The 14,021-nt window shown below is 36.2% G+C and overlaps 1 protein-coding gene and 1 long non-coding RNA gene across 6 annotated transcripts in view; both read left to right on the forward strand.

The window, feature by feature from the left end:
• The window catches only part of TAX1BP1 (Tax1 binding protein 1), a 56,574-nt gene that overhangs the window by 8,798 nt on the left and 33,755 nt on the right, over window positions 1-14,021 (forward strand). For all 5 annotated transcript variants that reach the window (XM_030508807.1, XM_030508830.1, XM_030508821.1 and 2 more), the window contains exons 3-5: window positions 5,562-5,664; window positions 9,472-9,659; window positions 11,294-11,452. In XM_030508807.1, the coding sequence (XP_030364667.1) occupies window positions 5,562-5,664; window positions 9,472-9,659; window positions 11,294-11,452 (450 nt within the window). The remainder of the gene's footprint in view (window positions 1-5,561; window positions 5,665-9,471; window positions 9,660-11,293; window positions 11,453-14,021) is intronic.
• On the forward strand, window positions 3,296-4,018 carry LOC115617867. Its single transcript, XR_003994688.1, has 2 exons — window positions 3,296-3,333; window positions 3,365-4,018. It is a non-coding gene; the product is annotated as an uncharacterized LOC115617867 (long non-coding RNA).

Here is a 14,021-nt window from a genome sequence, read left to right on the forward strand (position 1 = left end):
AGTGTTAGAGATGTGGGTGTTTGGGGGGCATATCATGATGCTTTCTAGTTTTTCTGAAGATTTAATTTTGCTGAGGCCAGCGTGCTGGAAAAACCTGTGATACCAGCAGGTAATCTTACATATGGGATGCTGATGACTTCGGTCTTGCTGTGTAATTAACTAACTGTTCCATCAGAACTCTTCTGTTCCTTGGTTCTATTTGGTATATTTTCCCAAGTAATCTATATTACCATTCTTCTAGGATGTTGTCAAGTTATAGACATACTTTAGTGCTGACTGCCTCAGTGTACCCTTAGAGAAGAAAAGAAATCTTTTAATCTCTTAATGTCCACATTTATAATATTGACAACTTAAAAATCGTGATCTGATGTTCCAGTAGCTTAACATTTGGCAAATCTTAATAACCAGGGTTGGGAAGATTCTTAGTAACTTATTTGAACATCATAAGTGCCTGCTTGCCCTGAGAGAGTACTCAATATTTAGGAGGTCACACCTGAGCTAGTGTTTGTGCATCGGTGCAGTACCTGTATTTACATGCAACTTCATTTCTGACTTTTCAATGTAGTGATTTATAGCAAACCTCAGAATTAAATTGTCTGCGGTGAAAAATTTCTGTAATATAATTTAACAGGGAATTTGATGGACACTTAAGAAATAGCTTGGTGGTTGTGTTTTATAAAGACAATATAAATATGTTTTTGTATAGCACTCTGGGTTATTTAGTCTCCTTTGGACTGCAAGTAACAGGACAACTTGTGTGAGTCTTTTCAATATCCTGATTTCATTGTAGATTTTTTTTTTTTTAATTTTTTTTCAAGATACCAATTACTTCCATATATACAACTCACGTTATGAAGTACAGCACAAAAGCTGGATTTGTTATTGACCACATGCATGTAGAAATACAGTTTTTCTGTCATGGAATTATCACTTGCGCAGCAGGGCATGATAGATAGAGGAATGTGTAGTGCACAATACTTCCTGTTGTTAAAATAGTTAGGAATAGAATTACTGGAATTCAGAATGTTTTGAGAATTGCTATCCACAAATTAGAGTGATTCTGTGGGTTTCTGATTTACCTTCTTTGGAAAGACATGTCATAAATAACAGATAATATTTTTAAAAAGAAAAAAGAAAAGTCTATGGCGCTGTTGTTCGCTGTTTCTGTACTAGGTGAAGAGAAGGATAATCCGGGTTTACATGATGTTACCTTTGAGAAGCAGTTTTGACCTTTATTCCCAAGTGTAATTAATTTTCTAAAAATAATTGCCATGGTAGGTTTGTGTGGTCAGAGACGGAATTAGTGTAACAAAGTCATCAGTAGCTGGTAACAATTTTGAAGAAAAAGATTGTGCTAATTTATAGTTCTCATGTGATGGTAAATGTCGTGGTTCAAGCCCAGCCAGTAACTCGGAACCACGCAGCCGCTCGCTCACTCCCCCCTTCTTCCTCCCCCTGCCCCCAGAGGGACGGGGAGGAGAATCAAAAGAATGTGGCTCCCACAGGTTGAGATAAGAGCAGTCCAGTAACTAAGGTATAATATAAAACCACTACTGCTACCACCAATAGCAATAATGATAAGGGAAACAACGAGGGGAGAGGATACAATTGCTCACCACCCGCCGACCGATACCCAGCCTGACCCAAGCAGCGATCTGCGCCTTCCGGGTAACTCCCCCCGGTTTATATACTGGGCATGACGTGCTGTGGTATGGAATACCCCTTTGGCCAGTTTGGGTCAGGTGTCCTGTCTCTGCTTCATCCCGGCTTCCCCTCCTCCCTGGCAGAGCATGAGACTGAGAAGGTCCTTGGTCAGAGTAAACATTACTTAGCAACAACTAAAACCATCAGTGTTATCAGAGTTATTCCCAGGCTGAAAGTCAAAAACATAGCCCTGCACCAGCTACTAAGAAGGAGAAAAAATGACTCTGTAGCTGAACCCAGGACAGTAAACAAATACCTCACTTAAATGCCACCCACCCTTTTTTAATACATTTTCATGCTTGTCTCTTAAAGGAAACAGTAAGTTGTTTGCTCTTTGATCTGTCATAATATTTCCTTGGACAGTCATTTACATATGTAACAGGTTTTCTTTTAGAGAGTTCATATTGTTTCTATATTTATTTTGATTTATGCCTAATAAGAGAGAAAGTTGATCCAATAGTCTAGGCGCTCTGTCAATGTCATTTTGACATATTCCTCTGAACTGTGAGATAGATAATACCTTGATATTGCAACAAATGCCATATGTTCTCAATAGCCCAAGTTAAAAGATTGCCTGTACGTGTTTGTAACATTCTGCAGAGATGGACTTCTTCAGGTCTGGGCACAAGAAAACATCTTAAGATTACAGCCTTTCATGAAGAGCCTAGAGTACCTTGCAGCCATCTTCTACCCCAAAACATTACAGGTTTAGGGCTTCTACTGTATAATGCATTTTTATCTCAGTGTGAATAGTGAGGTCATGTCTGAAGTGAAGTCTTAAATGGCTTGGACTGAGGTAAGTCAAAGTTGAAAGTAATTGTGATTACAGACATACTAAAGAAAACAAGGTTGTAGCTTTGACTTAATTGTCAAAATTATTTTGAAATGTCTATGCCTTAATGTTACTGAAGTGTACTTAATACTTTAATAAGTATTTTTCCTGATATCCATATTCTGATTTTTTTTTTTTTTAACAGTTTGATTCTTTCAGAATTGGCATCTAGATACTGTTGTTTGATGACAGTGTATGTATTCAAAAGTATACCGCATGAGTGGCATGTCAGTGTTAACAGTAAACTATGAGTAATTTTGCCCTGTATAAGCTTCTCTGCCCCTAGATATTTATTTTTTCCATCTGTTAATTGACTTGGAGGAACTTGCTATCTGTAGTTGCCTGTAGTAGGCTGTGATAGGCTACAGTAGCACTAGCACTGTGACTTTCAACTAATGTTGCTTGAACTCAGGGTTATGGCACAAACCAATTCTGCTGTGGAGAAATTGCTTCCTAGGATACTGGGCCCAATTGCATTTTGCTTAGACACCTGTGTTTTCTGTGGTTTGGGTCAAAGTAGCTGTTTCTTACCATGTGAAATATGTAAAGGCTGCTGACTTACCAATAATTATATTGTATAGTGTATGTCCAAAGCCTTGTGTACCATCTGTAATTTTGCTTCTTTCAGAGTAGCTTATTGTCTTCTTGCAGTACTTACTTTGCTAACTGACTTTGTAAACTATGTAATTTACCTTCTGAATTACAAAAAGGGCATAATTTTTACTCTGAAGAGTCTTCTGGTTTGGGTTGTGGTGTGGCTTTTTTTAATGGGGTCATATTAGATGTTTACAATAAATGTTTTTTAAATAAATAAATAATACAATAAAGGCTCGTTGGTTATGCCCCGGTTGGTTCAGCTAAACAAGTATTTCCTGGGTTTGCTGCTTCGATCTGCCAATGCCAGTACATGTGCTGTATAGATAGGTGAGACCTATTAATGCAGAAGAATGAACACTGCTGTTCTTCCAGTTGTGTAACAGCTTTCTGAGGCCAGCGAAGAAAATGCCAAGTGAGCTTTCCTTATAGTGGTGTTTATTTAAAGTACTCTGTCAAGGTTGAGTTGACTTTACCAAGGCATTATAAAAGGAAAGAAATGGAACAAAATAGAAAAAAGGAGAAGTGATTTCCATGTTCATCTCATAGCTGAAACTCAAGAAATTAAAAAAGAAGTTTGAAATAATTTTTGAATTGTAAACAATTTGCAGTCATAAGACAGAGCTTTCTTCTTCGAAAAGCTTACATTCCTTTTAAGATGGACCAGATGAGAGTTAAAGGAGATACAGCGTGAGAAAATGTTTTTTATTTTTCCTCAGTAATATATTTGATAACTCATTATTGTCATACCGACAGGCACACAAATTGTGTTCTTCCCTTACCTGCCATTTATTTTTCTATTCAGCTAATTTTCTTCCAGCTATTTTGTGGAAATGTATTGTGGGTGAAATGCACGTATGGGGAAGCTAATTGCACTGTGTGGCATTTCAGTAAGAAAGGGCTTGTATGTGTGAGGCAACAGAGAAGAAGAAGGAACTTCATGATGACTACATGCCTGTTTATTAGTAGAAGGAAAACCTGTCTGGTATGAGTATTGAGGACAGTTGACTGTCCCTACTTGCCCAGCCAAATTGCACAGTACCTGGCGTTAGACGTCGTAACCTTTACCAGACTTCATCATTTCCACTGCAGAGTTGGTTTATATGACTAAGAAGTAATTCATGATGTCCTAAATTGAAATAAGCCTTTTTGCTCAAAAGTAGGAAATAAGAATATCGTGAATGGATTACTCTGTAATGGCCTATTAAAACTTTCCATTTTATGGAGGGAGGATTAAATAAAGTGGGAGTGTTTGAGTAACATATTGTACATAATAACATAATCTGGATGTGACATTTTCGTAGGAGACATGATGTTTAATCATGTTTTTGGTTTAAAAACATGGGTTGAGAAGGTGAAAGTAGGACGTGGTTTCTGGATTATTAACCTGTTGGTTGACATCAGTGGAGTTTGGGAGAATTAAATGTAGATAAATGGGGAAGAAGAAGAATGTGATGAATACCAGGTTAGCAGTGAGTTTATTTCTACTTCTGCTTGTAACATGGGTTATTTTTTTTCTGTTGGTTTAGGGAAGTTGCATCATTTAAGTTTTATGTGCTCTTTGTCTAAGAAATAAGGATGTTAATAACATCAGAGTTTTTAACTCTGACCAAAATGTTACCAGAGTTTTCCATTGCTTTACAGTAGTTGGTTTTCAGGTTTGGATGCATGTATTTCAAGCTTGTTGGAATATGTTTCTTCAGAGGATAGCATTTCTTACTGTACAGAACTGCACTCTTAGGAGAAGTCTGAAAGTGGATGTTTACTGAAGTTAGTGGAAGGACTGCACCAGCTTAGCTCAGTTTCTCATGCCAGTTTTTTTCTCTTGCAGACCCAGTGTGTATGTAAGTAAGAGTTGGCATTCCGGTCAAATGCAGGTGTTCGGTATTGCAGAAGTTGTCCAAAAAGTGCTAGCTTAGCCCTGTCAAACTTGGCTTTTTCAGTAGAAGAGAAAGATGGTTTTTTTCATTCTTCCTCTGTTTTCTGTTGGACTTGTTAGATTGTGCATACAAAATAGTCACCATTGGCAGAACTTACAGTAAGAAAATCTCACTATAAACTTTAGAATTAATCTTTTTAATATAGTAATGTGTATCTTTATAGGAAAAAAAAAAGTACCAAATAGTAGTTTAATGTATAGTGAAAACTGTCTGTTGTTTTAATTTATATAGACCATTTTATTGCCTTAGACCCATTTATTGACTTAGGTAACAAGCTTAATAAAATTCATGCTAAATCTTTGACATGCTTGTTAAAATATTCCTGATTTGTAAACATTGTTAAGTATCTTTTTATTGCATGTTGAAGCAGAAATATGCATATTACAGTATGTTGTAAAGGCCAGACCATGATATCTTAACTGTGTGTAACAAATTCATCTACTTAATGTTTTCTCTTTCCTTTTTTTTTTTTTTTGTTTATTTTATTTTAGGTTGGTTGGAATACTGCAAGAGATTATTACACATTTCTTTGGTCACCTATGCCAGAAAATTATGTGGAAGGATCAACTGTTAACTGTGTGCTGACTTTTCAAGGTGAGTATAAAGCAGTATCTACCTGTATTTTCCAGCCTAAATAGCTTTTTGAATATTTATGTTCATTACAGTGCTGAGGGTTGAGAGTTCTAGACTTTTACAAACATAAATTGGAAGAGAATTTTTCACAGTTCACTGTGTGAAATTCCGTCTTATTTGAGATGTCAGAGAAGTTTTAAGGGAAAGTATGGGACTTAGTATTACTGTTTTATACATAGTTATGGACAATATTCATGACTGATAGAGAAGCATTGCTGGAAATTATTAAAATGCAGAAGGTGACTTTGACAATTAGCAGGGCTCTTTAATCTTGGCATCTCTTATCACACTGTGTCTATGTTGTCTTTAGTCTCTGGACTTTAAAATCCTTCTTGATATAAAGCGATTCTCATCAAAGAATAAATAATGTAGATGGTGGTTTGGTGAAAGCTCAGGTTAGTCAGATTTGCGGAGGACCTTTTGACAGTGAGGAATTGATGAAAATGACTCGAGTTTTTAAGAATGAAGAACAAACCAAAATATTACACCACTGTACAAATCTATAGTAAAACTACATTTTCCACACTGTGTGGGAGATCAGATCCCCTCCTTCCTCCTCACAATCTCAAAAAAGGTCTAGTAGAATAAATGAACAAAGCTCAACAAGGAAGATCAGAATTAAGAAATAGGTTCTGTATAAAGGTGTGGAGTTGTAACACTGGTTAAATATAAAAAGAGGCAGTGGCCATGGGCTGTGGCCTGGGAGGTTTAAGTCTGACGTTAGGAAGAACTTTTTTGCTAAGGTGGAGTAGTGCAGCACTTGAACAGGTATCACTGGTTTGGAAGAATGGGAATTTCACACAGTTACTTAAACACAGCCACTGTAGTCTCACACTGGTGCTGACAACAGTCACTTGAGTGGGAAGCTGGACTAGGTGAACTTCAGAAATTCTGCCAGGTTTTTCAGCCTAGGAAAGGAGAATAATGGGAAGTGACCAGTATCTCTAAATTCGGCTACCCATGGCATGAGTGCATTATCCAGTGTTCATATTTAAAGAAACAGGAACTATCAGTGTAAGCTACCAGTGACAGGTTCAAAATTGAGATAGGGATGATACTTGTATAACACAGCCAACATGCAGAACTTCCTGCCACAGAAAGAACATTACGAGCTTCAGAAATCTATACTCATTTGAAGTTGAATGTAAAAAGAACACCTCCATTAAACTTGTTTAATGTTTTTCTGCTTACTAACAGAATTTTATGTACGATCTTACGATCTTTTTTACTTCCCAGAGTTGGCTTTATTCTTTGTGCGTGTGTGTTTATTGCTTAAGATATATAGAAAAAATAATAATTGAAGTCCTGAAATGACTACTGTGTTAGCTTGTTGTCTTATTAAAGCTGCATGTAGTAGCTGCAAATAGCAATAGCTTGGATGAGTGCACTGTGCTTTCTCTTATGCCAAGCTGTTTTTCTGTTACTTTCAATGATGATCATATCCTGGAGAAGAGAAGGCTCCAGGGAGATTTTATAGCAGCTTTTTAGGGGGGAAAAGGAGGCCTACAAGAGAGTTGGGAGAGAGACTTTTTACAAGGGCATGTAGGGGTAGGGCAAAGGTAGTGGCTTCAAGCTGAAAGAAGCTTTAGCTTCTTTCAGAGGATTTCAGGGAGATTTAGCTTAGATACTGCGAAGAAATTCTTTACTGTGAGGATGGTGAGACACTGGCACAGGTTGCCCAGAGAAGCTGTGGCTGCCTCATCACTGGCAGTGTTCAGGGTCAGGCTGGACGGGGCTTGGAGCAACATGGTGTAGTGGAAGGTGTCCCTGCCCATGGCGGGGGGTTGGAATTAGATGGTCTTTAAGGTCTCTTCCAACTCAAACCATTCTATGATATCCACTGATCTGACCGTTTTACAACCTTGAAATCTGTGAAAAGTATGTGTGCTCTGTAGGAACTAGAAAGAGGTCATTAGTTTCTTTTACAGTTACCAAGATTCACTGAATGAATGAAACTGGGTTAGACTGAAACTAAAAAGTGACCTAGAAACCTAGACCTATACATGCTGTTATCAGTACTTTGTACTTAAAGTTTTACCACACATGAAGAGAGCAGGTAACTCTGTCCCATCTGTTACATTCCGTGCTGACAGTCCTCCGCTTTTATGGAGCTGCCAGATTTAATCTCCATTCAGACAGGCTCCCAGTTGTGTTTGGCAAGGCATTTTAGTGCTGCTGAGATGAGCTCAGTAGAGCTTACAGGAGCTTAATTAACTGAGATAAATAGTAAATGTTGTGCAGCATGCTTTAAATATTTTTTTTTTTTTTTTTTTATGATAAGTAGGTATACTGGAAGGAAATAATAAGGAATCTGTTCTCTGTAGTCCATGTTAGATACAAGAAAAAACCCTTTAAGTAGTTTTAAAATCTGTTTGAACCAGTATTAAAACTTGCTGGAGCTGCAAAGTAGATTGTTCTGAACTTGTTTCTGTATAGCATCACCTTATTTAAGCATTGAATCAGGTAAACTGAACTGCAGTGCTATTCAGGAAAGCATAGTCAGGTCCAAAAGCAGAATCCTGAAGTTTTGAGATTAAGATACTATTCCCTAAGCTACAGTTAGTAAAGACTAATGGAAACATGAAGTGCTTGCTACAAGTGCTGTCCATATAGCATCTGTTATGTTTTACCATTTCTAGTAAAAGTAGCTAAGAGTACTGTGAAGTCTTCCAGGAATCTGTAATAGAAGTTGGTGAATAGAAATTAATAATGAAGTTAGAAAGGGAGCAGATTGAATTGTAGTGAAATATGAGCAGAAACGGGTGACATCACCTGCTGGATCGAATATTGGGTGAGGATTTTATTATACTAGTATCAGACTCAGGCTGGCTAGGATATCTGACAATTAAGTGTTCTGAATAAAGCCACTTGGTTTTCTTACCATTAAATGGGGTAAGGTGTGGTTTCTTGAATTTATTAATGAAGGTAAAAATCTCATTAGTTCTGGAAACAATTGTTTAACATCCACAAATATTGCCACATGAATCCAGGTGATGTAAGAAGCTTGATGTTGAAGCGTTAGTGGGCAACAGTTCAGCTGAATAGTCATGTAGAAATTTTTCTGAAAGAATTTGCAAGCAGCGGGCAGTATTACATAGCTGCAAGAAAGATGATTTATTCTTACCTTGCATAGTCTAGAAGAATTTTTTTTTTTTTTCAGTTATTAACAAATAAGTTTTTAGTTAAACTCTCCCTATTACTCTCTATAGTTGGCACTTGTCATCCATTCAGAGCATTCCTGTGCTTTGGCATTTAAAAACAGCAAAAGTAAATTGTGGTTACTCCAGAAAAAACATGCAAAAAATGGAACCTGGTAAAGTTGCAGATGTCTTGTCATTGTATGTTGTTCTGTCTTTGTCTTTGGTGTAGGTGTTCCAAGGCTAAAATGTCGCTTACTCTTTGTTGTGTAATTGTGCAACAGTTACGTAGTAATGCCCTGATCCAGCTTCAGGGCATCTGATTGCTAATGATTCTGTTTCATAAATACATAAACAGCAGCTATTACCTAGTGTATGTAAAGTGATGTGTACATACAGCACCTATTACCTGAAACTGCTGTGGTGTTTGTCTTAAAAGCTAGGAGCAATTGCTGGGGGATGAAAGTTATTAAATAAGATCACTTTTCTCCTGTTTTGGTGGTTTATCTGTGCCTTTGTGAGGTAATGAGCATGAAATTTTGTAATTCAGATATGATCTGATGATCTATTTCCTGATGGAGAGTTGTATGTTGTGTAGAATGCTTCTTCAAATATGAATTTATTTTGATAGGATATTATCTACCAAATGATGATGGAGAATTTTACCAGTTCTGTTACGTGACCCATAAAGGAGAAATCCGTGGAGCAAGCACACCTTTCCAGTTTCGTACCTCTTCCCCTGTTGAAGAATTGCTAACTATGGAAGATGAAGGAAACTCTGATATGTTAGTGGTGACCACAAAAGCTGGACTTCTTGAGGTTTGATTCAACAAGTCTTAAAATGTTTTCTTCTTTCTTCATTTATTTTTAAAAAATACACATATATATATACACACACATATATACACACACACATACATTCACAGGTATTGAAGAACAAACCAAGATGAAAAAACCTATGTATGTATGTGTAATGTACATATTTCTGGCTTGTTCTCCAGTATTTGATTGGACTTCAGAACATTTGCAGGTTAAATGAGTTTAGATTTAAAGCTGATTACAAGTATGGTATAGCACTAAGCAAAGACTGGGAAACCATGAGAGGATAGTTGCCCATCTCTCACATCTGTGCTCTCCATCTAATTGGAGGAGTGAAGATACCGCTGTGAAACAGTGCCTGTTTTAAGGACAAATGTTACAGAACCAGTATACTTCTATTTGTGCACAAGTGCCTTGGAAACTAAGCTGAATTATTGCACGTGCAAAGTATGTTAGAATAGCTCTCGTTTTATTTAAAGCAGTGTTCTGTGTGTCATGTTCTTTGCTAGATGCATGTGGTTAGACTTCTATGCTTACATCCAGAGTAAAGATGTTTCCATTTGATATTTTGTGGGCTGAAAACTAATTAAACCCAAACAAACAAAAAAGCCTACCACCAAACCAACTTGATTGTATCAGTTGCTTATTGGAAAATCGCTCAGTACAGTTTCCTTACCTTGCTGTGAGACCTTTTATCCTTTTGTCAGTTGTGTCTAGGCACATACAGGCATTTGATTTACAGTTTTCAAAATTTAGGGATAAGGGACTTAGTACAGGGGTACATCTGGGATGTTTTTGCTTTTCAGATATGTACTCATGGTACTAAAATGAAAGATAGTTTTTCAAGTGTTTTTGATTGTCTTGGTTCATAGAATCGCAGAGTGATTTGGGTCGGAAGGGACCTTCAAAGGTTATCAAGTCCAACCTCCCCGTAATAAGCAGGGACATTTTCAACTAGATCAGGTTGCTCAGAGCCCTGACCAACGTGACCTTGTATGTTTCCAGGGGTGGGTCCTATACTACCTCTCTGGGCAACCTGTGCCAGTGTTTCACCACCCTCTTTGTGAGAAATTTCTTTCTTGTATCTAGTCTCAATCTATCCTCTTTTAGTTTAAAACCATTACCTCATATCCTATGGCAACAAGTCCTGCTAAAAAGTCTCTCCCCATCTTTCTTATAAGCCCCCTTGAAGTATTGAAAGGTGGCAGTTTATGTGCTGGTCCTTATTTTTGGCTATGTTTCTGCTCATTTTTTACTTTTTTTGTGAGATTCCTCAAACATCACTTTAGAGTGTGTGTTTGTCTCTACACTCAGCAACCAAGCTGTTGTAATTATAATTAGCTCTTCCATAGTTGCTCTCACTTGGGAACAGTAAAGGCACTTCACTTAAGGGGCTAAAACCTGAGTATAAATTAAAACACAGCAAAGTATGCTGTCTAATGGTAATGTAGTACTGTTCAGTTAAAGGAATGGAACTTCAAGAATTTGGGAATAATGGGAAAACAGTAAAATAACCTAGCCAGAGGACACACATTTTGTACTTCTGCTCAAACATTGAAGTAATTTGTTACCACTTAATGCATAGGAATGAAGGGGAGAAAAATTACCAAACCCCAATGTTTTTGTTTTTACAGTTTAAAATTGAAAAAATAATAAAAGAAAAAGAAGAGCTATTAAAGGTAACTTCTGTTCTGGAGGAGGAAACAGCACAACTCAGAGATCAAATTGAAATACTGGAAAAAGAACTTAACCATGAAAAGCAGAGATATGACCAACTGCAGACAGAGCAAAAGGTTAGTTGTTTAACTGATTAAAGCTGACTCGTAATGTCTGTAATCCTCCTTTTTCAAGAACCAGTTAAACTGTGTGAAAATCGGCTATCAAAACCCCTCAGTAGTTAGATAGACATTTACACTAGAACAGGTCAGTTCCTATTAACCTCCTGCCACTATTCCTTTTATGTCATAAAATGGTTAAAATGTTGAAGGCTTTTGGTACCAGGCTTGGTAAGATAATCGATGACAACTGTTACCAGATGTTTAACGTTTAACTGTGGAATTCATAGTGGAAAGTAGTTGATAGTTTCAAGTTCGCTTACGTTAACTTAAAATGGAGGAAGGCTGTTCAAAAAACTCCCATTAAGGGTATTGAAAATGGTAAAAAATTTTGGTATTAAAAACAAAGATCAAGGCTTAACAGAGAATACTACTGCCAGAGTATACCAAGAGTGAAAAGTAACTAGTCATCTCTCTGAAAGGCTTTGCAAGTTCTGAAGATTTTCAAAGGGAAAAGAAGAACAAACCTAAAAATAAGCTTACAGTGTTAATTGATAGTGAAAATATAAATCTAAATCAAAATATAAATCTAAACCAAAGCAAGCCTAATTTGCAGCTCTACATATGTTAAGGAGGAAATTGACTATAATACAAAAGGCACAAAAAAGTTGGACCTAATCTGTTTTTAAACTGCTGCTTTTTAAAAGAACAACTTTTAGGAGAAGATTAAAAACATGTGGGAGGGAGGTGGTGACAAGGACAAATTTGAAGTAATGAAGCCTATATAATTTAGCTGTGGACAGCAGTTAATAGGCTATTTCTGAGTACTAGTATGTATATGTCATCAGTTCTACATGATACACCTTTAATAGGAATTTGTTGAGGGAATTTGAAACTGTTGAGACTTTATAGTTTACTTTTGAACAGTCATAGTGAAATTTACTACAAAGTTGGGTAAGGAGAAAAGAAAGGATAAGATATTGTTTAGAAAAAAGTTTTTCCTATAAAAGAATGATATTAATGTCAAGTACCTGGGAGAACTAGCTTAAATCAATGAGACAAAAATCATATAGTTAAAAGCATGCATTTCATGGATTTGCAGAATCATAAGCTTGGTGAATAAATCTGATTGAGCTACACAGATATTATCTTCCGTTGTCACTAGAGGTTCTTATTAAAGAAAATGTTGGAATTTGATGGATACCGTTAGACTGTATAGGAACAAAAATGTCTTGATACTTTGTCACATTTTACTGTGGATTTCTATGATCAAAAATAGTTCTGCCTTTAAGATACTAGAACTTGGCAATTAGAATTCAATTTCAGGAATGTTTGGGGGGTTTTTTTGTTTGTTTTGGCCTTGTATTTTGTTGAAGTGATGATGCAGTGTGAAAAACTTCTCAGTTATACTTTGCAGAACTATATGTAGATGCCTAATCTGAGGCTGATGCAGATCTACATGTGTCTGGAATACTATAGAAGTTTTCTAGCTCATGCAATTATTTTTTGTCACTTAAATTTTTGACGCTTATTTTACATCTTTTATGTTCTATTCTCTGTTCTTCACTTTTTTAAAAAAACAGACAAATCATCTGAGTTGAAAAAATCTAATTTTTTTATATGCATAAGCAGAATATAAATTGAGTGTTACTCTTGAAAATTAAACAAGCATTACTAAATCAGGTGCAGTAAGTTAACTTTTCCATCATTGGAAAGTTCAGTAAACAATACTTTATATGCGGCTTTCTCTAATCTTTCCAGTCTTAAAGATCCCTTCGGTCTTCTTGCCTCCCTACCCCAATACATGAAATACAGCAGGGGTCAAGGGATTATATGATTTATCTTTGCTGGGAACGCATACAGTGTGTTAATGGATTGATTTAAAGATTCCTGAGCAGCAGTTATGCAGTGCTCAGTTGGATTACAGCACCTAGGTTTTATTTTCCTTGTGTTTATTTAGAAAAGAAACAAACAAAAAACCCCAGACAACACCTTCCCCTCACCCTGCAACCAACCACCAGAACAAACTCTCCAAAACTACTCCCTGCAACTCCCCAGCTAATCTAGTCAGCTCCATGTGATGTGAATAATTGTTATTGGCAATAAGCCTAAACAATGCATTAACCTGGATTTTTTTTTTTTTTTATATTAGACTATAAGGGATAACCTTGAAATGCTAAGTAATCAATATGTATATTTTTATTTTATTTAACAGCTTACTTACTATGACCTAGGTTGATTTAATTTGGCTTGTTGGGTTTTATTGTCTTTAAGTTCCAGAATGCTTATTTTAACGAAATATTTCTGTGGGCTTTTTATTTTCTTCTTTTATTTCTGCTCTTTTGTCACTAAACTTTTGATAAAGAAATAGATAAAAAGGGGAGTTGATGAATTTAAAATTTGTATTTAACTTGGGTAAAGGTTTAACTATTTGGAGGTATATTAAAAAAAAAAAAATCTTTCAATATACTTTAGAGTATATTACACTAAAGAAAAAGCAATAAAACAAAATAGCCCATGTAAGAAAATACAATTATTGTAAGCACTATATATCATTACCTTTGTAGTTTGAGGAAGCTGTGATAGC

Source organism: Strigops habroptila, chromosome 1 (assembly GCF_004027225.2).
Source record: "Strigops habroptila isolate Jane chromosome 1, bStrHab1.2.pri, whole genome shotgun sequence".
Lineage (NCBI taxonomy): Eukaryota > Metazoa > Chordata > Aves > Psittaciformes > Psittacidae > Strigops > Strigops habroptila.